The sequence below is a fragment of the Callithrix jacchus genome, chromosome 18 (assembly GCF_049354715.1).
Source record: "Callithrix jacchus isolate 240 chromosome 18, calJac240_pri, whole genome shotgun sequence".
Lineage (NCBI taxonomy): Eukaryota > Metazoa > Chordata > Mammalia > Primates > Cebidae > Callithrix > Callithrix jacchus.
In genome coordinates, this window is record NC_133519.1 from 31,293,257 (window position 1) to 31,319,502 (window position 26,246).

The window sequence follows — 26,246 nt, forward strand, 5'->3', positions numbered from 1 at the left end:
CCTCCAGCTTTGTTTTTCTTTCTCAAGATTATTTTGGCTACTTGGGGTCTTTTGTGATTCCATATGAATTTTAGAATTGTTTTTTCTGTTTTCATGAAAAATTGTCATTGGAGGGAGTACACTGAATTTTAGTTTGTTTTGACTAGTATGGATATTTTTACAATATTTATTCTTTAAATTCATGAACACAGGTAGCTTTCAATTTATTTGTGTCTTCATTTCTTTCATCAATATTTAGTTGTTTTCAGTGTACAGGTCTTTCGCTTCTTTGGTTAAGTTTATTTTTCCTCAAACAGATATCCAAGAGTACTCTTCAACAGTACAGTCTACTCTGGATACCATTTCCATAAATATATTTCATAAATGTATTTGCGGTCAGTCTATGATGATTGATAATGCAGACCATACAATGCAAATCAACAGCAAAGTAAAGTTACATATCCTGCTGTATTCTTCCGCTTTCACACTGTTGGTAAAGACATACTTGAGAGTGGGCAATTTACAAAAGAAAGAGGTTTAATGGACTTATGTCTCACAAGGCTGGGGAGGCCTCACAATCATGGCCAAAGGTGAGAAGAAGCAAGTCACATGAATGGCAGCAGGCAAAGAAAGCTTGCACAGGGACACCTTGTTTTTAAAACGATCAGGTCTCGTGATACTCATTCATCAACACAAGAACAGCCTAGGAAAGACCCACTCTCATAATCCAGTCATCTCCTACCGGGTTCCTCCCACAACATGTGAGAATTGTGGAGTTCCCATTCAAGATGAGATTTGGGTGGGGATACAGCCAACCAATATCACCTATAGCTAAGAAAAATGTTATGAAGTTGATGACGGTAATACTGGAGAACTGCCAAGCCATTGGCAAATCTAGATCTTGCAGAGTTAAACCATGTACGAAATATAAGAATGATGTGCCGGGCATGGTGGCTCACGCCTGTAATCCCAGCACTTTGGGAGGCTGGGGCGGGTGGATCACGAGGTCAACAGATTGAGACCAGCCTGGCCAACATGGTGAAACCCTGTCTCTACTAAAAATACAAAAAATTAGCCGTGTGTGGTGGTGCATGCCTATAGTCTCAACTACTCTGGAGGCTGAGGCAGGAGAATTGCTTGAAACCAGGAGGCAGAGGTTGCAGTGACCTCTGGATTGTGCCACTGCACTCCAGCCTGGTGATAGAGTGAGACTGTCTAAAAAATAAATGTAAGAATGAGATAGAATTGGCAAGCATAATGACAAGACAGGAAATTCAAAAGAGAATGATGTAAATATAAAAGAATTAAAATTTGAGTTACTTGGCAAAACCAATGAAAACTGTAATTTTTTAATAACTATTTTTCGTGGCCAGGCACGGTGGCTCATGCCTATAATCCCAGCACTTTGGGAGGCCGAGGCGGGTGGATCACGAGGTCAAGAGATCGAGACCATCCTGGTCAACAAGGTGAAACCCCATCTCTACTAAAAATACAAAAATTAGCTGGGCATGGTGGTGCATGCCTGTAATCCCAGCTACTCAGGAGGCTGAGGCAGGAGAATTGCTTGAATCCAGGAGGTGAAGGTTGCGGTGAGCCAAGATCGTGCCATTGCACTTTTTTCTGTTTATTTGAAGCACAGTAAAAAGGAATTGGTACACTTTGGAAATTCAGTGGCACAAAGTACCCTGCCATAACTTGAGAGACATTATACAGTAAAAAAGAAAAAATAAAATAAAAAGAAAAAAAAACATCCTGTTTCAAACACTGCATTACATAATTTTACCTGCCCAAACAGACCATTTACAAATACTAGGTCAACAAACTGCTAACATCCATAGAAAGGTGGCTTTCTTACTAAAACGCAAGAATTTAAAAGACTGGTATCTAAACAAAAGACAAAAACAAACTGGAATGAAAGCCTAGATATCACATCTAAAATCAGGATTTTTTCTGTTTGTGCCTCTTCTCTCCCTCTACCATATCCTGTTGGAGTTCCAGGCCCCATTCCTCTAGGACCCTGTCCACTCACAGGCTCCACACCTCCCTGCCCAACGTGCTCACTATGCATGTCACTTCCCATGATGGAACCACTCGTGGTTGTTGGTGGAACTCCAGGATTAGATTCATAACCTATGCCACCACCACCACCTAGAGGTGGAAATTTCTGGCCTCCTGAACCACAGGGATTTCTCATGTTCATTGTTTCTCCACCACCCATTCTTCTGTCTTTTTCTCTTGGATCCATGTAGCACATTGGGCTGTAACTTTCCTCTCTTTGGTGCCTCATTTGTTCTTTCATCTCACGTTGATGAATCATCATCTTTTACTCTCCTCTATGTCGTTCCTTCTCTTGCCTCAATTGCATTTCTTTACGTTTCTGCATTTCTTGATTGTGAAGTTCTTCCACACGTCTTACTTTTTCCTGTCGTCTCATCAGATATTGGTGCAAAAGGTTTGCCTGATGTTCATGATAGGCATCTTCCATTTCGCTTTCCAGTCTGCCTTTTGCATCCTACATGTTTTTTTCAACTTGTTTCCTTTGCTGTTTTTCCATTTCATCCAAAGACTTCCATCACTGAGAATACTCGTACTCAAATGTGCCATGCTGGGCAAAATGAGGAGGGGTTTCTCTCTCCTTTTAATGCATTGGATTCTTCTGGGCAAGTTTTCAGGAAGACCATCTTCATCAGTTGTTCTCGTGGTTCTCCAATGACTGGACCAGGAGTTGTTGTCAGTAAGAAAACATCTTCACTGCGTCGTTCAAATGCCTTTATTGCTGCTGGTTTAGAAGCAAATTCAACAATGCCTTTCCCTGTAGAGCTTCCACAATTGTCCACGATAACAGCCGCCCTTTCAATAGGACCAAACTGGCGAAAGGCTTCTTCCAACAGTTCATTGGAAATGTAAGTTGAAAGATTAGGAACAGAAAGGGCAGCCGCAGGTGTGGCAAAGCAAACTCGAAGCTGTCTACCTCTCATGGGTGTATCATTGAGTTCAGCTTTGGCAATTTCACCAAAGCTCTAGATTCAAGCTTAATAAATCCAAACTTTTTGCCTTTGTTGATAGAAACTTCTCCTGGTTCTCCATATTTAGCAAATAGTCTTTTGATTCATCCTCTGTGATATGAGTAGGTAGATTCCCAACAACTGACATAGCTGTGTGTAAGTTTTCTCTCCAGGCCTCCTCAAGAGAGTTAAGTTGGCTTTAAACGTCTCCAAGTCCGAGATCTTCTTCTGGCTGCAGCCTGGTGGTGCTGCTGGTGGTAGGGCAGGTGATGCAGGTGGCCCCCGCGGGGCTCCCCCCAGCCTCGTTGCGGCGGCTTGGGGTGGTCTCCCAGAGTGCTTACGCCTGGACAGCCACCTGGCTTCGGGCTGCCAGGGATTTTGCCGCCCTTGGGACTGCCCGGGCCTGGGCTCTGCTTAGGCCCGGTGACCCCGGCCCGGGCCTCCGGCCTGAGGAGGTGTGGCAGGGCGGGGTGGGTGGCGGTGTCCCGAAGGTGGGCTGAGGTGACTGCGGGCGGCGGGGTCGGGCCTGGCCGGGACCCTTGCCGGGTCCCCGAGGTAGGCGGAGTGGCGGGCGGGGCCGAGCTGGAGGCTGGCGACGCGCTGCCTACTCCGGGAGCGGGGCCGGGTCCCTGAGCAACCACGGACTTGGAAGAGTCCTGCGCCGGTGGCGGCGACGGCTGCTGCTTGATGCGGCTGTGGATGCGGCGGCGACTGCTGCGGTGGCGGCTTCTGCGGCGGCGGCTGCTGCGGTGGCGGCGGCTACGGCGGCGGCTGCTGCGGCGGCGGCGGCCGCGGCGGTGCCTGTTGCTGCTGTTGGTGTGGATGCGGTGGCGGGATCGGACGGAGGCTTAGCACCGCTCTGGCCCTGGCCGGGACCCATCGGGCCGCGGTTCTGGTTAAGGCTCACGCGGGGCGGCGGGAACGGAAGTCTTGGAGGTCGCCGCGGCCGCCGCCTCCTCCCGCGCCTGTGGAAGCCACGATGCCACCGCCGCGACTCCGGAACCGATCTCGAGACATGTCTGTGGTCAAGGGGCGGTCGAGGCAGAAGCGAAGAAGACGCTCAGGAAACGTGGAGGCCACCTTGCTTCTCACAAAATGGCGGATGACACAGACCGAATATTTTTTAAAAAAGGACAACCATAATCTTGCTTTGAAAGTCAAATGGGAAGTAAAGACATGTGTTGTATGAAGTGGAGAACGTTTTACCTTGCTGTCATGTAAATTGTCTCAGACCATTAGGCAGTTCCCATTGGTACATAGTTCCAATTGTAATCTAACTTGGTTAAATAAACAGTAAAGCAAACAAACCTATTTTCCTAATTTCTGGTTTTATTTTTCAAGTTGAAGTTTTAACCAAAGCTAATTTTTTCCCATACTGTTAACTAAGAAGTTTTGATTCTCATTTAAAATAGGTTCACGTACAGTGGACTTTTTCTTGTACCCTTTCTTCCTCGAGAACTGTGTCATGAGCTGTGATAAGTAAAATATTTAGAAGGCTGTTCACGGTGTACAGTGGTGCAGAGGGAGCAGGAGTGGGAAGGGAGAAGAAGGCTTCCTGGAAGAGGTGGTATCCAGGTTGGGGCTGCAATGCGAGCAAATTGAGGTAGTAAGAGGCAAATAGGGGAGTTGTCTCTCAAGGCAGCTAGTGAGGCATCCTGGGCTTTAGGGTTGCATATATTTGGGTTCAGATTCATGTTCCGTCTCTTACTTGCTTTTTGTACCAGGGCAAATTACTTAACTTCTGTGAGTCTTTGATTTATCATCCAATTTTTTTTTTTTTTTAAGACAGGGTCTCACTCTGTTACCCAGGCTGGAGTGCAGTGGTGCAATTAAAGCTCACTGCAACCTACAGCTCCCGAGCTCAAGCCATCCTTTTACTTCAGCTTTCTGAGTAGCTGAGACTACAGGTGTGCCCCATCACTCTTGGTTAATTTGTGTATTTTTTGTACAGACGGGGTTTCATCATGTTACCAAGACTGGTCTCGAACTCTGAGCTCACTCTGAGCTCAAGAAATTTGGCCCCCCAACGTGCTGGGATTACAGATGTGAGCCACCATGCCTGGCTTGAAAATCCATACAAATTAAAAACAGCAACCTTATAGATTTAAGTTATAATGAGCTAATAAAGCAGGGCCTCCTTTGTTAGGCCCTCAGTTCTGCTTTCTCCTTCAAGAACACAGATAGCTTAAATACGACATTGCTCCTGTTAAGTCTTTTGTTTCTTGTCTTCTGCCAACATGATAAATTACCTCAGCTTTCCAAAAACACAAGAACAGTCCACCAACAGCTAATGTTATAAGTAAATGACAATCCATGGGTCAATCAGAGGAAGTAGAACTATACACTCTAGTATTCACGCAAGAGCCAAGTACACTGGTTAAAAACACTAACTTGAGAATGAGAACTCAATTTGTTAGCTACGAAGTCTTGGCCATGTGACTTAGCCTCTCTAAGAAGACAACTAAACAAAACCATTAGTTGTTTTTGAAGATTTAGAATTAGGTATTGCTTCTACTGGGAAGTTGTTGTCAGCAAAAACCTAGACACATCGACTAGTTATACCAGGAGGTTCACTCCTAATACTTGAGAACAGTTTCTACTTTGCTAATGTTTGCCTCACAGTCTGCAGTTTCCATCCGGGTGGAACATGAGTGCTGGTGGTGGTGGTAGCAGCCGTGGCTATGGGGACTCAAGAGGCGAAGCTTCAGGCTGTAACTGCTAGGGGCTTATGCAGACATTGCTGAGCTTGTGTCACCATGATGGTGCTACTGGAGAGCAAGCAGTTCCTAACGGAGCTGATCGGACTCTTCCAGAAGTGCCAGCCACCAGGTAGCATGTATATCACCTCGAAGAAGTCTGATGGTTGAACCAAACCCATTCTAAAGAAAGGTTCTGCTGTGGATTTTGAGTCTTTAGACTGGTGTCTGTTAAGAGCTGCTGATGGGAAAAAGAAGATTAGCACTATGGTGAGCTCCAAAGAAGTAAATAAGATCTGAATGGCTTATTCAAACCTACCACAAACTAACATGGGTGGGCTGAAGAAGAGGGACAAAAAGAACACAAGTAACATCAAAGCAATACAGTGAAGGGCACTGCATTTTCTTTGCTTTTACCAACTGACCAGTGAATTGCAATTTTTTCCTTTAGTTTTTAGTTTTGGCCACATAGCTAGGTTTCTGGTTCCCCTGCAGTAGGTGTTTTCATGTAAGATTAGGTTCATTTTGGAGAGAATAATTGCAATGTTTATAGGGTTGTTGTGGTAAAAAGCTAGTTTGTTGGGCTGGGCGCAGTGGTTCACGCCTATAATCCCAGCACTTTGGGAGGCCGAGGCGGGTGGATCACAAGGTCAAGAGATCGAGACCATCCTGGTCAACAAGGTGAAACCCCATCTCTACTAAAAATACAAAAATTAGCTGGGCATGGTGGTGCGTGCCTGTAGTCCCAGCTACTCGGGAGGCTGAGGCAGGAGAATTGCCTGAACCCAGGAGGCGGAGGTTGCGGTGAGCCGAGATCATGCCATTGCACTCCAGCCTGGGAAACAAGAGCGAAACTCTGTCTCAAAAAAAAAAAAAAAAAAAGAAGCTAGTTTATTTTACGTCTGGCTAATTGGTCTGTGATGCATGGTTGTATACTACTGGATTATAGAGTAAAAGTCTCTGTAGTCATCTCTGTGAAGACCAATGTATCATTAAATATGTCTGTTTATCAACAGCAGCAGTAGCAGTGGCAGCAACAACAAAAGCAACTGGAACTGGAAAGTGCTGCCAGAGAATCCAGGGAGAGCAAAGGGCATGCCTCGGGATTACACGACAAGGAACGGGATTTGGCAGTAGTTTCAAGTCCTTTAATTCAGAGACTAGAATACGTCCTCCGATTCTGCAGCTGTTATAGTTAACTTACCTGGACCAAACACCCTGCATTTTCTCACTAATGTTCACAGTAAGGTAGGTACTATTATAACCACTGTTTTCCAGATGAGGACCCTAAGTCTTAGAGAGGCTGAGTCACATGGCCAAGACTTCATAGCTAATGAGTTGAGTTCTTATTCTCAAGTTAGTGCTCCTAACCAGTGTACTTGGCTTCTGTGCAAGTACTAGACTGCATCGTTCTATTTCTTCTAATTGCCACATGGATTGTCTTTTAACATTAGCTGTTGGTGGACTGTTCTTCTTTGTTTGCAAGGCTGAGGTAACATACCATGTTGGCGGAAGAGAGGAATGTAGGTAGAAGAGGGTAAATAAAGAGTGCCAGCCGGCAAAGCCATCGTCAAGTCATCAAATAGTTCTTTAGCAATGCTTTGTATCAGGCAGTGTTTCAGATGAACAGGATACGATTCCTTTCAGGGACTCACCATTTGTTAGGTGACAGACAAAAATAAAACAATACTATAGTAAGAAAAGAGCAGCACCAGAACATACACAAGGTACCGCTGGTACACAGGGGTGAGCATTTCTGCTCTGGGGATTCAGGGACGGCTGTACAGAATAAGAGCATTGAGCTCTCTTGAAAGATAAATAGGAGCTCACCAGTCAGGCATGGCATAGATCTGTGTGCCAATGACAAAGGGAGGAGTTGTGACCCCATTCATAGTTTGGTAGTGCTGATGGGAGGATTTGAAATAAGAGGCATTCTGCTGACCTGGGCAAAGGGACTCAGATCATGAAGGGCCCTTTATGTTAGGCTAAGGAATTTGGACGATTATCTCTTCTTTTTTTTTTGAAACAAAGTCTTGCTCTGTCACCCAGGCTGGAGTGCAGTTACGTGATCTCAGCTTACTGCAACCTCTGTCTCCTGGATTCAAGTGATTCTCCTGCCTCAGCCTCCTGAGTAGCTGGGATTACAGGTACACACTACCACGACTGTCTGATTTTAGTAGAGACGAAGTTTCACCATGTTGGTCAGGCTGGTCTTGAACTCCTGACCTCAAGTGATCCACCTGCCTCAGATACCCAAAGTGCTAGGATTACAGGCGTGAGCCACTATGCCCAGCCAAGGACTATTATATCTAATCAAGATAGAAAATGAAGGATTTTATATGGGAGGCATGTTTAAACTGGATCCCTTTTGTGTGCCTCTCCTTATATTCTTTCCATCATCTTTGCTCTGCTCTGTGCCCTAGGAGCCTGACCTCTGTGAATAAAATCTGTTGGCAACCTTGCCTTCTGACTTTCATTTGAGTTTGGACATTGGGGAGCACTATCGAGGAATCAGAAAGGGAAGAGTAAAATTAGATAATTTATTTCCCCAGATCTCTACTTTTGTAGCCATCATGCACCTGCCTTTGTCATTCAGCTGAGGTCATTGCTCTTGTTAGGTGGCCCTCTATGCAGTGCTTGCTTTCTCTCTTTAGAAATTGCTTTCTCTTCTTGCCTCATTAGGTCTATGGATAGTAAAGTTACCTGATTGTTACAAGTCTGGGAGTGTTTCATTATCTTTATGATCTTCCTTCACTCTGCCCATATCTTTTAAAATAATCTCTATATTAAAATTTCCAGGCCGGGCGCAGTGGCTCACGCCTATAATCCCAGCACTTTGAGAGGCCGAGGCGGGTGGATCACGAGGTCAAGAGATCGAGACCATCCTGGTCAACAAGGTGAAACCCCATCTCTACTAAAAATACAAAAATTAGCTGGGCATGGTGGTGTTTGCCTGTAGTCCCAGCTACTCAGGAGGCTGAGGCAGGAGAATTGCTCGAACCCAGGAGGCGGAGGTTGCAGTAAGCTGAGATCGTGCCATTGCACTCCAGCCTGGGTAACAAGAGCAAAACTCCATCTCAAAAAAAAAAAAATTTCCAGGCAGGCATGGTGGCACATGTCTGTAATCCCAGCAACTTGGGAGGTGAAGGAGGGAGGATTGTTTGAACCCATGCCTATAAGTCCAGCACTTTGGGAGGCTGAGGCAGAATGACTGAGCTCAGGAGCTTGAAACTAGCCTGGGCAACATAGCGAGACCTATCCCGATTTTTTTTTTTTTTTAAAGAAAAAAAAAATAGTAAGACACTATCTCTACAAAAAAACTTTAAAAAAAATTAGCCAGGCATGGTCCCAGCTACTCAGAGGGCTTGAGGTTGGAGGATAGCTTGAGCCCAGGATTTCAAGCCTGCAGTGAACTATGATTGCACCACTGTGTTCCAGTTTGGGTGACAGAGTGAGATTCTGTCTCTAAGAGAAAAAAAAAATTCTACAAATTAATTTGATTGCCATTTTGTTCCTACCAGGACCTTCATGAGAATCAGAGGTTCCTGTATATTTATAAATCATATATTTACTTTAGAATAATAAACCATATTGTATTAGTTTATTCTCATGCTGCTAGACATACTTGAGACTGGGTAATTTATAAAGGAGGTTTAACAGACACACAATTCCACATGACTGGGGAGGCCTCACAATCATGGTGGAAGGCGAAGAAGGAACAAAGACACATCTTACATGGTGGCAGACATGAGAGAGCTTGTGCAGGGGAACTCTCATTTATAAAACCATCAGATCTCATGAGATTTATTCACTACCATGAGAACAGTATGGGGGAAGACCTGCTCCTATGATTCAATTACCTCCCATGACGTGGGAATTATGGGAGCTACAATTAAAGATCACATATAATTATTTTAGAATAATCACTGAGGTAGCAGGTTAAAAAATGCATTGGAAATGGTGGCAAGAAAGAAGGTGCTGAAATAAAGAAGACAATGCAATAATTCAGAAAAGAGATGGCTAGACCTGAATTTGGCTTACAGCAGTTGTGATGGAGAGCTTAAGAGGAATGCACAAGATATTTGGAGATAGAATTAGCAGAACTTGGTGCAGCCCTCAGAACCAATCAGGTTCATCCTCACCAAAGACTTACTAGGTAAGGGGACATTCTGTCCTGTAGTCTATCTCTCACCAGTTTCAAGAAAACTGAAGATTTACAGATAAGTAGAAGAGACGCAAGTAGGACAGGTGCTCCCCAGGTTTTTAAATAATGTGACATGGAAGCAGGCTTGGAGGAATCAGGCACGATTCGAGTTTTTAAAGGTTTCAGTGTTCTGTCCCACTGGGTCAGGATGGCATTTCTGGCTCCATCCCATTTTCCAGGGCCCATGAGGCGGTACTGGTAAGGAGTACATGGTCCAAAGAAAACCTCCCAAGCTAGTCTGGGATCCTTGAGGAACAGAAGTGGGATGCTGGGCTTTGCGCCTATGCAAGCAGCGATACCATCCATGTAGGCAATGTAGTCCAGTTTGTCTTTGTTGCTGTCTTTAATCACATCTCTGAGAAGGAAAAAAAGATGGATGTTTTTTCATTAATCACCCCTGCCCTTCATTTCTCAAGTTATCAGACCTCCTCCCACCATTTTGTTACATTTTTTTGGAATCAAACCATGTTTGGGAATGTTTTTGTATGTTAGAAAGAAAAAAATTAAGGAGTTTGTCTACAGAAGGTATCTGTGAAGCTAATTAATTTTACTAGACATGGCAAAAGGAGGCGGTTGGAAGAGAAGCTTTAAGTAATGTTTTCGGTTCTTGGATTTGATGTGAGGATAATGTCTGATTAGTCCAAATAGAATAGCTGTTGAATGAATGAACATGACCAGAAAGCATCATCTGTACCTATATTTTTTATTGGTGTGAATTATGAGTTGAGAGGGCCATACTTGGTATACAAGGACTAAACTTTCCACAGATATGAGCATATTATATATTTATATGATGGCATTATTCATACCTATTTCTATCAGTTAACTTACTTATTTACTTATTTCTGTCAGTAAACTTTCATGATGTCCCAGTGTCAATCACTCATTCATCCAGCGAATAAATAAATAAATAAGCATTAAGTGCCTATCGAATTCTAGGCACCATTGTAGGTGCTGGAGATCCAATAATGAACAAAATAAAGTTCTTGCTGTCAAAAAGCCTGTATTCTGATGGGGGGAATGAACAAATTATTGAAAACCCCCACTAAGTATACCTAATGTATCAGGTGGTAATAATGGGCATTCTGAGAAATTGAATGGAGGGTAAAGGGGAGAGGCAATGGTCAGACAGGGTGGGTTGCTGTCACATATAGAGTTGTCTTATGAGGCAATATTTGAATATTTAGCTGTCTGGTGGAACATTCCAGGCAGACAGAAGAGTGAGTGTAAAGGTTCTAAGGGGCTTATGCTTGGTATGTTTGAGGAACAGGGAGGAGGTTGGAGTGCCTGAAGCAGCATAGATGAGATGGGAGAGCAGCAGGCGGTGAGGGCAGACAAATAGTTGGGTGTGCTGTGAGCCTCAGAGGCTGTAGGGAGGCTTCTGGGAGTAAAAAGGAAGTAACTGGAGGCTTTTGAGTAGAAGGGCAATGTGATGTGGCTCATTCTTAATGCCGTGACAAGCCTAGACTGTAGAATAGAGTGGAAGGAGGGAGACCAGGTACGGGGTGGCAGCAAGTGTCCTGATGAGAGATGTTGGTGGTCTGGTCTGGAGTGATAGTAGCAGGGGTAGTGAGAAGTGTCTGAATTCTGGATTTATTTGGCAAGTAGGAGCTGACAGTACTTGCTGATATGGGGTGTGAGAAAAAAAGAAGAGAAAATGATTATTCCAAGGTTTTTGACTGACTTTGGTTTTGAACAACTAGAATGAGTAGCTATGAACTGAGATGGGGAAAAGTCTCAGATCAGCCTATTGACAGGGCAGATGGGGGATGGAGGGGGTCAAGAGTTCATTTTTAGACATATTAAATTTGAGACACCTATTAAATATCTAAGTGGAGATCTCTAGAGGGAGTGGGATTAGGAGTAGTGCTGGGGAAAGACTTGGGTTAGAGACACAAGTTTGGGAGCCATGAGTATATAATAATATTTAAAGCCTAAGGCCTGGATGAGGCCACCTGGGAGTGGGTGTAAATAGAAGTGAGAAGAGTGGCTGGGCGCAGTGGCTCACGCCTATAATTCCAGCACTTTGGGAGGCCGAGGTGGGCGGATCACTTGAGTTTGGGAGTTCGAGACCAGCCTGACCAACATGGTGAAACCCTGTCTCTAAAAAAAAAAAAAAGAAGTGAGAAGAGGTCTGAGAACTAAGTGTGGAGCTCATTAAATTTTAGGAATGAGGAAGAGGAGATACCAGCAAATACAGAGAAAGGGCAGCCTGAGAGGCAGGAAGAGAGTGAAGACAATGGACTTCTGGGGCTAAGTGAAGATAGGCTTGCCACCCGCAGGGGCCAGGCTGTGTGTTCCACTGAAAAGACCTGGTGTCCCCAGATGACTTGTCTAAGGCCACATGTGTGATTGGCAGCAGAGTTAGGACTAAAAATGTATTCTTCCGATACCTAATGCAGAGTTATTTCCAACCTGCCATACTGCTTCTCTAGGAATGGCTTTTATACTCTGAATCCTTTTTTTTGGTAACAGAGTACACTGTAAGTTTTCCCTAGAGCAAGCTATATTTCATACCTTTTAATGAGCTGTTCCGTTTTAGTAGCCTCCATCATCAGTTTTTGGGATGGAGGTATCTTACAGAGTCCTGTGGGTAAAATCACAAACAACACTAAAGTCACATGTGGCTTTTCCTTTATTTAAATTCTCCTCCCTCTTATTTCTAGCCTCCTACTGCTCCAACTTTAGAACACATGATAGTTAAAGCTCAGAATGGAATTGCAGCACAGAAAATAATTTTCTGGAGGTAAAATTCCCCTCCCAGCTCACTTAACTAGGGTGCTCTATTGCCAGAATTGTAAGAAAAGATGCCTCTATGGCTCAGTTCTCAGCCAGCGCCATGCTCACCAGATGCCTGCACCTGTGCCAGTTGGCCCCACTGTCCCTCTTCATCTGCTTTCACTGTATAAATAAAATAATTTATATTATATTGCATGTATGCCCCCACATTGTACTTGTATGTGTGTGTTTGTGTTAAAGCTATTAGCTGGTTAAATGTAAACACTTAAGATGACCCCATTTTAGGCTGGTCACAATGGCTCATGCCTGTAATCCCAGCACTTTGGGAGGCCAAGGTAGGAGGATTGCTTGAGTCCAAGAGTTCAAGACCAGCCTGGCAACACTCTCTCTACAAAAAATAAAAATTTAGCCAGGTATGGTGGCATGGCCTTGTAGTTCCAGCTACTCAGGAGGCTGGGGTGGGAGAATCCCTTGAGCCCAGGAGTTCGAGGCTCTAGTGAGCCATGATCACATTACTGCACTCCAGCCTGGGCAATGTAGTGAGGACTGGTCTCTTAAAAAACCTCACTTTATAACCCTGTCTTAGAACATCTTTATTTTTGTTTCACAAGGAGCCTCAAGTGTGGAAGGGGCCTGGCAGTCTCTCCATCTCTCCCAGGCTCTGTTTGCTTTTGTTTCGAGGACCCGCTCATTCCCTATCTCCTTTCTAGACAGTCTCAGAACTTGGACTCTACTCTTCCTGTTTTTCTAAACCTTATTTGTCCTTAACAGCTTGCACCCTGGTAATTCTCTGCAGCTGCCCAGCTTCCCCAGAGACTAAAATCCCATTTTGTCCTCTGGGTTCCTAGAACGTCCATACTCCCTTTTATAATGTAAACTCTGTCCCCAACCCCTGCCCTTTCACTGTCCCTACCCACCTCAGGCCACCTGTGACCCTTGTTAGTCCACCCTGTTTGTCATCCCATTCTGGCCAGTCCTGCCCTTGTCAGGTACCAAGTGCTGGCCCAGGGTGTGGGTTTACTCTCCACACAAGATAGGCCTGACTAAGCTCTGTGGATTGCTTTCCACTAGGGTCACTTTATCCTCCAAAAAACTAGCAAGAGTTTAATAGGCGGTTCCTAGATTGCTTTTTGGAAGTTCTCGGGAGAAGCAGGTTACTCCTATGGTGTGAGCTAAATGACTTTTGTTGTCAGCTTTATCATTCTAATAACCATTTTGGAGCTCACCATAAAATACTTTTAGAAAACAGGTACTGAATTAAGTCTTCTGTAGTTTTAATGTAATTGGATAATGCTGTGAAAGCACTTTAATTGGCCTTAAAAAATAGAAATTTACTGAAGGGTTGTAGAATTTTTTGTGTAATGTAAGTTAAATGAGATTTTCAAAGTGCCTTCATTCCCCTTCCCCCATTCAAATAACATTTTTTTTGCCAACTTAGGAGACCATACGGTTTTTAACTGCGATTGATATTTATTATATTTCTACAGTGTGATAGAAGTCATCACTACTTAATATCATGTTGTATGCTATTTATAAGTTATTGGTGATTGTTTTTATTCATTAAGAACAGAATTCTAGGCCAGGTGTGATGGCTCACGCCTGTAATCCAAGCACTTTGGAGGCCAAGGTGGGCGGATCATCTGAGGTTGGGAGTTCAAGACCAGCCTGACCAACATGGTGAAACTGTGTCTTTAAAAAAAAAATTATATATATATATATATATATAAAGAAAAAGAAAAAAAGGAACAGAATTCAGAATTCTTCTACAGGATAGTTGACTATGGCTGTTTATATTTAAAAATAATAAAACTGCAGTTCTTTAAAAACAAAAATGCTTACTAATCTAAAATTTCCCCTACTTTAGAGGTATGAAAGCAATAGCAGTGGTCAGAGAAACCCCGTCACTTAATAAGCATTTGTTATATGTCAAGTACTGTGTTAATTGCTTTGTAGATATTATCCATTTTTACAAAATTCTTGTGATAGAGGATTTATTATCCCCATTTTACAGATGAAGGGGCTGAAATTTAGAGGGGTTCTTGCAAAGCTAAAGAATTTCAAAGTTGGAATTGGAACTTGGTAGCTCTGATTCCAGCATCTATGCTTTTATTGCATAATTAACAGAAAGTAATTTCCAGTGTCTAAAATATTTTTTATGGCCCTCTAATCTCAACTTTATTCACAGTGTATATTATTCCAATATCTTTCTTTGGAAGCACTATAAAATTATACTTCCAGTGCTAAATGAAAAGATTTAGGAGTAAATAGATTAGACTAGGCTAGAATAGGATCATGAAGCTTCCAATAATTTCAGGTAATCTGAGAAATTTAATTATATTCTGTTGTCCAAAGTTATCTCATCCACAGAGCCAAAATCTCTTTTCCTACTCAGTCACATTAAGTGACATAGCACATCCATCATATTACAAACATATGCAATTAATTGTACATTCATTAAAAAAATATTTTGTTCCTTTAGCTCACATCTGTTTGATTTTAGCTAAGTGGCAGGGCACCAATTTTAAGATTCAAAGAGAGGGCTTTCAGTAGAGTCAAGGTACCTTTGAATACTCTTGTGGCCCATCGTGCTTGGAGCTCTGTGCCTGATAAGATGGATCCTTTAAGGCTTAAAAGGCCTATGATGGCTAATGTTGTTCTCTCCAGGTTTAAGGGAAAGACGTTCTTGTATAGAAATATCTTCTTTGTACATAGGCTTTTAAGAGGTTCTTCAAAAAAGGGAAAAGAAAATGTATATCCTGTAGTGAAGATCACCACATCAATGTTTTCTTCCACTGTCCCATCTTCAAAGACAGCAGAGGTTTCTGTAAATTCTGTCACGCTGGTTTTTATAGTGATTGACCCACAGAGGATACAGCTTGGCAGCTCATCATTCACAATGAATTTTGCTTGTTTCCTTTGACACACGAGAGAAAATTATTCACTATAGTTATTTTTATGAGAAACTTCAGCAAAAGATTTATTTAGTCAATTAAGGGAAATTACCTGCCAATCTAGGGAAGTGAATTGACCAATATCTAATTCAAAGTCATCACTTGACTTAGCATGTTTATAACATGGTTTGTTTTTCTGCTCTCAGTAGAAGGCATGTGGAAAAAATGACTAAACCTACTCTTTCTTGCTTGAGGTTCAAAACTCTCTCTCTTGGAACTAGTTTCTGGAGTAATGCTTTTCTCCTAGTGTCAGCATAGAATATACAACAATCCATTTGATGATTAATTTTGGGTCCACACTACCTAGATCTCTAGGGAATGACAGGCAAAGAGGAAATTAGCAAGGGACCTTTTAAATAAAAATTTAATATAAAAAATTAGCTGGGCATGGTGGCCCGCACCTGTAGTCCCAGCTATTTGGGAGGCTGAGGCAGGAGAATCACTTGAAACTGCGAGGGCAGAAGTTGCAGTGAGTCAAGATTGCACGACTGCACTCTAGCATGGCGAACAGAGTGAGACTCCATCTCAAAATAAATAAATAAATAAATAAAAATAATGAAAAAGGGTCCTGAATCTGTTTTTACTGATAAATATTTTCATTGTGAACATCATTCTACCTAATCACATCAAACATAATGTCTTCATAAAATTTCCATATCAAATCATCCTTTGCCAGTAGTTTTCCTCATAAGTTAAAAGACATCTCAAGGATAAACAAAAAATGAAACAAAACAAAAAATATCTTACCAAAGAAATATATTTGGGTCAAATATATAATAAAAATCACATGTAATGACTTTATATGCTTTTCAAAGGCTTTCTTTTACTTGCTGATGTGCAACTCTATACAGATGTATATCATTCCAGCTGGGTGGGGCGGCTCACTCCTGTAATCCCAGCACTTTGGGAGGCCAGGCAGGTTGATCACTTGAGACCAGGAGTTCAAAACCAGCCTGGCCAACATGGCGAAACCCCGTCTCTGCTAAAAATACAAAAATTAGCAGGGCAAGGCGGCCTGTGCCTGTAGTCCTACCTGCTTGGGAGGCTAAGGCAGAAGAATTGCTTGAGCCCAGAAGGCAGAGGTTGCAGTGAATAGAAATCACACCATTGAACTCTAGCCTGGGTGGTGGGAGTAAAACCCTGTCTCAAAAACACCACCACCAACAACAACACAAAAAACCCCAACAACGACAACAAAAATATGTTATTTTTGTAATAGCAGGAAATGAAATTTTTCATTTTTTTTTCTTCCAGCCTCATGAATCACTACTTTTGCTACCAGAAAGAGAATACACTATTTTGAGAACTGCTATGGTTACCTGATGGACATTGTATTAGGGAAATAGATTTAGAGTAGAATAAACAAAGGCAATGTTAGAATTATTGAACATTTTGAATTGTGAATAAAATATGAGAAGTATTGATTTAATAATTTTTCTACTAATAAAAAAATTTAAGTACCCTTTTGTAATACTTAATCCATAATCCTCATGATTAAATCTCTTGTTCAACTTTCTCTCTTGAATCCAGTTTAGAAAACGTGAAGGCAGAACTTGTGCAATAAAACTATAGCATCTTCTTGTAATCATCATATTATAAGGATAGCCCCAAGCTGAAGAGCGCCCCAAAACCCAGGTACCAGTTCTAGTACTGAGAAGTACCTAAAAAGTAAGGCAAGAAGGATAAATATATGTCCATCATTTTTTAGTATTTTTCTTAAATGCGTTTCAAATGGTATTATTTCAATCTGGTCTCATAGCAATAGAGGATTGGTGAATTTGTACACAGATCTACATATGATTTTCTGTTCCCATTGCTGTCATTATTCTCAAAATCACTTTACTAGATCTGTGTATCTCTTAAATATTTTACTATGTTTATAGCATTATAAATATAGAAGTATAATATTTGTAGATACATGGAATGACTCTGGCAATTTTTTACATGTAAGTAAAATAGAATTTAAAGTGAAGGTATGGAAATCAATTTTAACTGATTTTCAAATAAAAATCTATTCTTTTCAGATCTAATCACCTGTCCTATAATTTATGCTAAAGTGGAATAGATTTCTAATTTGTGAATCTGGGGTTAGACTTTCTAAAATCATTATGTATACTTGTTGTGCAAGGGTTGCTTTAATCTCAAAACAAGGTACAAATCTGACTTTTAGTAGAGAATTTAGAAACATTCAGGAAAATGATCTCTTTCTATTCACATAGAGATTTTGCCAGAATGACAAAGGGAGAGTGTAAAAAAAAGATAATTGACCTGGGTGAAGCAATTTGCCCATATGGTCTTGTTTCTGAAGGAACACTTCCGAAAAATGCTTAGAGATCTGGCATCCGCACAATTTTCCTAGACCCTTCTTGGAGATGATTTAGTTCTGTAGTGTGGCTTTTTAAATAATTCAGAAAGGATTGTAAGTGGCTTTAAAGATTTTCAGGATTTTGCTTCTTTCACTTATTCTGTGTCTGCATAATTTAGCAATTGGCCAATGTACTTTATAGTCTTGAATACTTCTTTCCAGCCACCATAACTGATGGGATTAGGGGCATTAATTCAGTACCTGAGCTGCTGTTCGACTGAGTTCCACAGCAACATCTCCTCCAGTGTTCCCAAGACCGATCACCAAGACACGCTTGCCCTGAAAGACTTCTGGGATCTTGTATTCTTGACTATGCAGGATCTGACCTTTAAACTTATGAATTCCTGAGAGGAGTGAATAATCAGAAAGTCTGAAACATCTAAAGCTATAATTTCCCACTTTGCAGGGATAGGTCTGTGGAAAAAGGGAAGTTCCACAACTATGGCAGCCCTTTGTTTATGCTGCCAGTGGTGGGAAGTAGAAGAAGTATATAACCTCCCTCTCCCCTGGGATGCTGTGAGCCCAGATGTGGATTGAGTACAACCCGCCTTGTTAAAAACATAGGAAATCTTGTATTCCATGAGTGTGCCCTTTTAAAACAGTTGCTTCTGGAAATCAAACTCACAAAAAATAAGTGTATTTTTATTGTATACTATGCTGAACATCCTGGTCAAGAAGTGGATTGTTTCTAGTCCATCTATATTAAATATTATATCCATCTGTGGTTTCTCCCAGGACCACTACATTCCTATCTAAATACCTACTTGACATCTTCTTTTGGATACTGAATAAGGATCTTAAACAAACAAAAAGAGTAGATTGTTGATGCATGTTATTTTGCCCAATAGATATATCCTATCAGAAAGTGATTTGTGTATATAATATGTTTACACATTAAATTTTGACTCAGTTAAAATTTTCTACAGTAGAAATTCTGTGGTAAGTTCTTTTGCAAAGGAAATAATTATTCCTGTGATTTAAGTTCATGTTACTTATACTTTATGCTTTATTATATGCTTGCTGTGTTGTCATGTGGTATGCTTGTGTTTTATTCTTATTTTATTTATACTTGTTTCTGATTGATCTTTCATGAAGCTCCTAATAATCTGTCCATAGAAGCACAGCTATCATGATATTGACATATGTAAGGAAGACTACAAATTTTCCTTCTTTTGATTTATTTTTGGTGATTATCTCCTTGGCAGACATAAAAGACTCATGTGGTTTGGCTGTGTCCCCACCCAAATCTTGAATTGTAGCTCCCATAATTCCCATGTGTCATGGGAGAGACCAGGTGGGAGGAAAATGAATCATGGGGGCAGGTCTTTCCCATGTTGCTCTCCTGATAGTGAATAAGTCTCATGAGACATGATGGTTTTAGGAAGGGGACTTCCCCCGGACATGCTCTCTCTTGCTGTCCACTGTGTAAGATGTGACTTTGCTCCTCCTTTGCTTCTGCCAGGATAGTGAGGCCTCTAGAGCCAAGTAGAACTGTGAGTCAATTACACTTCTTTCCTTTGGACATTGCCCAGTTTTGAGTGTGTCTTTATTAGCAGTGTGAGAACAGACATAAACCATGGATTCATATAAACTAAGAATGGTAGGAATAATGGAAGCAAGGGTGTTTATAGCAGCAGCAGCAACAATGAAAACTGTGGGAAGTGACAGAGGAAACAATTATGATGAGGCCAGTGATGGTCAGAACCACAGATGAGATGATGCATTGACAAAGAATCCGAAAGGGAAGCCCAGCAGCTTTGAGGACTAGACTGCGTTTCATGCCAAGGCTTCAAGTGCCTTTGAAGTGTCAGTGGACAAAGATTAAATTATCTTCTAGAATATATCATTTCTCCTCCTACTCAGTCATTGATTCATTCATTTATTTGGTAACATTTATTGAATAACTACAACCTGCCTTGTTAAAAACATAGGCGGTCTTATATTCCATATAAGTGTTCTTTTTTAAAGCCATTGATTGCTTCAGGAAATCAAACTCACAAATGATAAGAAACATGTTATATACTATGCTGAACATCCTGGGTAAGAAGTAGATTGTATAACGAAATGTTTCAATATGATTCTTTGCTTATGGAGGCCCCCAAAGCTGGACACTAAACAATAGTTCCCACATTCCAAGTGAGGTGCTAAACCAGCTATGCTGAATTTGCAGAAACTGTGTGTATGAGGTCAGTTGTGTGATCCTTACTTAGACTCACATTCACTTTGAGGGTTTAAAATGGTTGAGATTGAAGTAGCTTGGAGTTGGAAATTGACAGGTATCATTAAAATGTTGTGGCATTTTCTGTTTTGTTGACATGGAGCCAGGTGTGAGGGGCTTCAAGGAGACCACTCTGAGTGAGACCTTGATGCCTGGCGTGTACAGAGCACAGAGACTGGTGCTTTTAAGGCCATGACTGGGACTGTCTTTGGGGGATGGTGGCTGCACTGACAGCAAGTGTTTTTCCCACTGTTGGATTATATATACTGATGGGTTTAGAGTTTGTGGGGAGAGGATGGCAAAGGAAGAAGGAAATCAAGCACACCATCTCTTCTTGCCACTGCTGTCAGCTCATAGCAGGTGTCAGATGGTAGAGAGGAGAAGCTTTTACATTATATGCAGCTGCAAATTTTGACTATTGCTTGAAAAGCACATTTTAGTTATGAAAATAAGATTTTTGTGTGTGTGACTTAAAGTGATCAGAGGACATTACATTATCTGAGAATAAGTAGAAAACTGCTTGAGATTTCATTCAGAGGCAAAGGAAGGACAAGCCCCACAGATCAGTCTGCAGGGATATTAAAGGAAAAAGTTAGCTAATAGTAGTACCTTGCATAGCCTGTTCTTTCAACACTTTCAACATCAGAGGTGCTATGCTAGGTCTAAGAAATGTGAGGACAAAAGGCAGTTCCTACCCTCAAAGAACTTTTATTTTGAGACAGGGTCTTGCTCTGTCACTCAGGCTAGGGTGCAATGGCATGATCTCGACTGCAAGTGATTTTCCTGTCTCAGCCTCCTGAATAGCTGGAATTACAGGTGCGTATCACCACGTCCAGCTAATTTTTGTATTTTTAGTAGAAACGGTGTTTCTCCATGTTGTCTAGGCTGGTCTCAAACTCTTGACCTCAAGTGATCTGCCCACCTCAGCCTTCCAAAGTGCTGGAATTATAAATGTGAGCCATTGCACCCGACCCATACCCTCAGAATTTGTTGTCTAGGACTGGCATGGTGCCTCATGCCTGTAATCCCAGTACTTTGGGAAGCCAAGGCAGGTGGATAGCCTGAGGTCAGGAGTTTGAGACTAGCCTGGCCAACATGGTGTAACACTGTCTCTACTAAAAATACAAAAAAAAAAAAAAAAATTAGCTGGGCTTGGTGGCAGGTGCCTGTAATCTCAGCTACTTGGGAGACTGAGACTGTATCTGTGCACTCCTGTTCCTGTTCCCTTTAAAAACCTGCTGGTGACAAAGGCTGAACAGAGCACTTCTTAAGGCAACTTGGAAATGTTTCCCAAGCAGCTATCCTCAAGGAAACTCTTTAAAATTATATTTTGACTCAAGTAAACTCTTTGAAATCACATTTTGTGCCTCAGCTTCTTCCTTTAAGTTGATAATACAGATTTTTAAAAAGATAATACAGATTTTTAAAATAACACATTGCCTGTGTTACAATGTCAACTTTCAAACAGTTGTAGTGACACATTATGGACAAAGCTTGTGATTTCTATGGATTTTTAAAAATAGTGTGGAAATACTCCTGATACTTTTATGCAGAAAATAGTTCATGTTCTCAAGTAAAACATTCATTTCAACAGGGGTCCTAAAGCTATTCGTGAAAGATTCTGTGGTGGTTAGTTAAAAGCAGAAAAGGAATCTTAAAAAGTTATAGTCCTGTAATCTCAGTATTTGGGAGGACAAAGCAGGTAGATCCCTTGAGCCCAGGAGTTTGAGACCAGCCTTGGCAAGATGGCAAGACGCCATCTCTACAAAAATTATGAAAATGAGCCAGGTGTAGTGGCATATACCTGTAGTCCCAACTATTCTGGAGACTGAGGCAGGAAGATGCTTCAGTCCAGGAGGTTGAGGATGGACTGAGCCAAGATGGCACCACTGCACTCCAGCTCAGGCAACAGAATAAGACCCTGTCTCAAAAAAAAAAAAAAAAAAAAAAATATATATATATATATATATGGTCTATGTGGAACTGAAATTAGTGTGGAATAAAGGGTAAACAATCCCAAACTTGAAAAGACAATAAATTCCAAAAGTATCCATATCAATAGTTGACATTTATAGCACAGTTTCCATAGAAAATGTTATGAAGTGTTTTTATATTCCTTTCGTACTGTACAATTGTGTGTTTAGCCCCCAGATCATCAGCAAGCCTGAAGCCAACCACCATTTATAATATTGTTTCTTTGAAAAATTATGTATTAAATTTTCACTTGATTCCTAAATACATTTTTTTGAATAGGGTATTTTGTCAATTTGTGATTACATTTATAAGATGTATTTCATATATTTTGCCAACATTTGCATGTTTTATTCTTCATAGTTTTCCTTCTTCAAAAGTTCTTTAAATTCCTATAAGAAATTTCAAAAACTCACCTATTCAATTGCCTTTAGGGCCACTAATTTGTAACAGGAGTAGCTTTTTTACATTTTAGTAACCGTCAATTGATTAATTTTATTTCCCTCAACTGAATTTGAATAGCTTTTGGCTTTTCAAATAATCAGTTTTGACCTCAGATGATGGCAATTTGACAATCATGAGTATATTAAAAAGAATATGCTGTCATAGTCAAAAGCATTTCCAAATGGAATTTTCTAAAACTCCTTTTCCTAAATAGCCCTGGTTTAAGAGTTGTGTGATTATTTATTTATTTATTTGTTCATTTATTTTCGAGACAGAGTCTCACTCTGTGGCCCACGCTGAAGTGCAGTGGCATGATCTTGGCTCAGTGCAACCGCCACCTCCCAGGTTCAAGCAATTTTTGTGCCTCAGCCTCTCGAGTACCTGGGATTACAGGCGTGAGCCACCACATCCAGCTAATTTTTGTCTTTTTAGTAGAGACAGGGTTTCACCATGATGGCCAGGCTGGTCTCCAGCTCCTAGCCCCAAGTGATCTCCCTGCCTTGACCTCCTAAAGTACTGAGATTACAGGCATGAACCATTGCGCCTGGCCAAAGAATTGTATGATTATTGTGTTGACTGTTTTGAAGGGTGAATACATTGCTTTTTTTCCCTTTTAAATTTTTATTTGTCCAATAACCTCCAATGCTAGCTAAGGTTGGATATATTGCTTTACATGTTTAATTTCTGGTTTATTTCTTTTAAAAAAATCATATACTCTCACTTTCTGTAAGTTCTTCTATTACAGGCCAGTCCTGATTCAAATTACCTGTAATTCAGTCCCCAAAATCAAAGCCTGTTCTTTTTCATGACAGATCTGTTGTTCTGAGCCTTATGTGATCACTGAATTTGAATTATACACACATTAGAAAGCTTAAACAATAATAATGACATTTATATTAATAAGTAAATAAGACCTGACACCTACATAGTGCTTTATACACCTTTTAAAGTAATTTTGCATATATTATTTTTGAGAGTCAATATACAGCTGTCTATAATCATGGGGAGGTATTTCCAACTGCAAATTAAAAAGTTTACTTCTGGAAGAACCCAGAAAAGTAGGCATGGTCTCAGGTAGAAATGGCTCACCAGGAAAGGCTTCCAAAGGTAAATGAGGATTCAGGAAATGTCCAGTGCAAACCATGACAGCGTCAAAGACAGCTCTATTCTGCTTGCCCTCTGTCTCTGTGACAACATCCCACTGACCAGTTGTGAAGAAGTCTGGACGCTTTGTTATGCTGCACACAGTGGTCTAAAAGCGAAAGACAAACACTCACTTCTCACCATCTTTGGACCTCATGCAGTGACTGGTGTGGTAACCCTGTCTGCTACTTTAAGTAGGCCAAGTCCCATGATAGGAAGTCTATTAATATTGATTTATTATCTTTCTAGAGAAGTTAAGTAACTTATGCAATCTCACAAAGGTGGCAATGTAGACTTTGACACAAGGCATTTGAATCTTTCAATGGAAAGAAGAAACAGTCACTTTTTATTCCTGGTGAGAAAGAGATGAGTTACAATATCTGATGCTTGGAAAATTTAGGAAAATTAGTTTTGTCCTATTATAATTTCTGTGGTTCAGACTTCTAGTTGTTTTTTCCCAATGAGTTCATGAACAAAATTCTTTTGTTTCTCTTTTAAAAAAATTCAAAATTTCATCCTGAATGAGAGTTTGGCATTTAGAGGAGGAGTCAGCAAATTCAGTATGTTATGTTATGTTTGTTATTTTATTTTATTTTTGAGATAGAATCTCACTCTGTGGCCCAGGCTAGAGTGCAGTGGCAGGATCTTGGCTCACTGCAACCTCTGCCTCCCAGGTTTAAGCAATTCTCATGCCTCAGCCCCCTGAGAAGCTGGGATCACAGGTGTGTACTACCACACTCAGCTAAATTTTGTATTTTTAGTAGATGGAGTTTCACCATATTGGCCAGGCAGGTCACAAACTCCTGACCTCACATGATCTGCCACCCTAGGCCTCCCAAAGTGTTGCAATTACAGGCGTGAGCCACTGTGCCCATCCCAGATTCAGTATTTTAATGATTTATTTGAGTAAAACTTGAGCAGCAGCTGGAGTGAGAAGTCTTTATTATCTTTCTATTTATTTAAAGATAAAATCAAGAAAAATGTTACTTTAAGCATCCAATTTTCATTAAATTGCTGAACAGGCCAGCCCCCATCTACTCATCTTTCATAACACAAAGTTTCTTACCTTAAACTGAATGTATTTCAGAAGGTCAAAGTGCTCAGCAAATTCGTGGAGATAGCCCCAAAATTTTTCATGGTTCATGAAATTGGGATAATCTTCTCGGAAAGGGAAGTCACTGTAACATGACATTTCCTTGCAGACATTTGTCACTAATGACTTGTAAACCCTGGTCATCCCATCTTTGGAAGACTCCTGTGGTGAAGGCATAGTTAGCTCGTTGGGATAATGGAGATAAGAAGAGAACAGAGATCATGGTGGCTCACAGTAGCCTTACTGAGGTGGGGGTGGGTCATAGCAATTAATGTTCCATTTGTAATTTTATTTATTTCTATTGATTGATTGATTGAGACAGGGTCTCGCTCTGTCACCCAGGCTGGAGTGCAGTGGTGGGATCCCGACTCACTGCAACCTCTGCGCCCCAGGTTCAATCGATTCTCCTGCCTCATCTTCCCAAATAGTTGAAATTACAGGTGTGTGCCATCATGCCTGGCTAATTTTTGTATTTTTAGTAAAGATGGGATTTCACCATGTTGGCCAGGCTGGTGTTGAACTCCTGGCCTCAAGTGATCCAACCACCTTGGCCTCCCAAAGTGCCTGAATTATAGGCATGAACCACTGTACCCAGCCACCATTTGTCATTTTAAAGAGTTCCAGGAAACCCAGCATTAGGTCCCTATGCTATAATTACCAGAAATCATTGGTAGGATTGAATAATTAAATTCAATATATTTTTCTTTTTTTGAGACGGAGTTTTGCTGTTGTTACCCAGACTGAAGTGCAATGGCACGATCTCGGCTCACCGCAACCTCCGCTTCCTGGATTCAAGCAATTCTCCTGCCTCAGCCTCCCGAGTAGCTGGGACTACAGGCGTGCACCACCATGCCCAGCTACTTTTTGTATTTTTAGTAGAGACGGGGTTTCACCTTGTTGACCAGGATGGTCTCGATCTCTTGACCTCGTGATCCACCCACCTTGGCTTCCCAAAGTGCTGGGATTATAGGCGTGAGCCACCGCGCCCGGCTCAATATATTTTTCAAACCACAAAGAAGCTAACCAAATTTAATAGAGCTCTCCAAGACTAACATTGTCCTTCAGCAATTCCATGAATGTAGGGCTCATGACCTGTCTCCATTGGCATAGCTACTCCCTCCACTTATGCTCTGGACATCTTCCTTTTTGCCTTTCCTCAGGGAATACCTTACTAATTTTTCTCATTATTGTCTCCGTATATTCCCAAGCTACCTTTTTTTATTGGCTTCTTTTCATCAGCACAAAATACTCTAATTTTAAAAACAAAACAGGGCTGGGCGTGGTGGCTCAAGCCTGTAATCCCAGCACTTTGGGAGGCCGAGGCGGGTGGATCACGAGGTCAAGAGATCGAGACCAACCTGGTCAACATGGTGAAACCCCGTCTCTACTGAAAATACAAAAAATTAGCTGGGCATGGTGGCGCGTGCCTGTAATCCCA

General features: G+C 41.4%; 1 protein-coding gene and 1 pseudogene across 3 annotated transcripts in view; both read right to left on the bottom strand.

The window, feature by feature from the left end:
• Nucleotides 1-498: 498 nt before the first annotated feature.
• Nucleotides 499-4,093, bottom strand: LOC100397106 (splicing factor, proline- and glutamine-rich pseudogene; annotated as a pseudogene).
• Nucleotides 4,094-9,264: 5,171 nt separating this feature from the next.
• The window catches only part of FMO4 (flavin containing dimethylaniline monoxygenase 4), a 42,148-nt gene continuing 25,166 nt past the window's right edge, over nucleotides 9,265-26,246 (bottom strand). For all 3 annotated transcript variants that reach the window (XM_035279334.3, XM_008985038.6, XM_054247362.2), the window contains 7 exons: nucleotides 24,782-24,970; nucleotides 23,662-23,824; nucleotides 18,141-18,283; nucleotides 17,036-17,235; nucleotides 15,185-15,537; nucleotides 12,402-12,471; nucleotides 9,265-10,239 (listed from right to left, as the gene is read on the bottom strand). In XM_035279334.3, coding sequence (XP_035135225.1) covers nucleotides 9,819-10,239; nucleotides 12,402-12,471; nucleotides 15,185-15,537; nucleotides 17,036-17,235; nucleotides 18,141-18,283; nucleotides 23,662-23,824; nucleotides 24,782-24,970 — 1,539 coding nt within the window. In that variant the 3' untranslated portion in view covers nucleotides 9,265-9,818. The remainder of the gene's footprint in view (nucleotides 10,240-12,401; nucleotides 12,472-15,184; nucleotides 15,538-17,035; nucleotides 17,236-18,140; nucleotides 18,284-23,661; nucleotides 23,825-24,781; nucleotides 24,971-26,246) is intronic.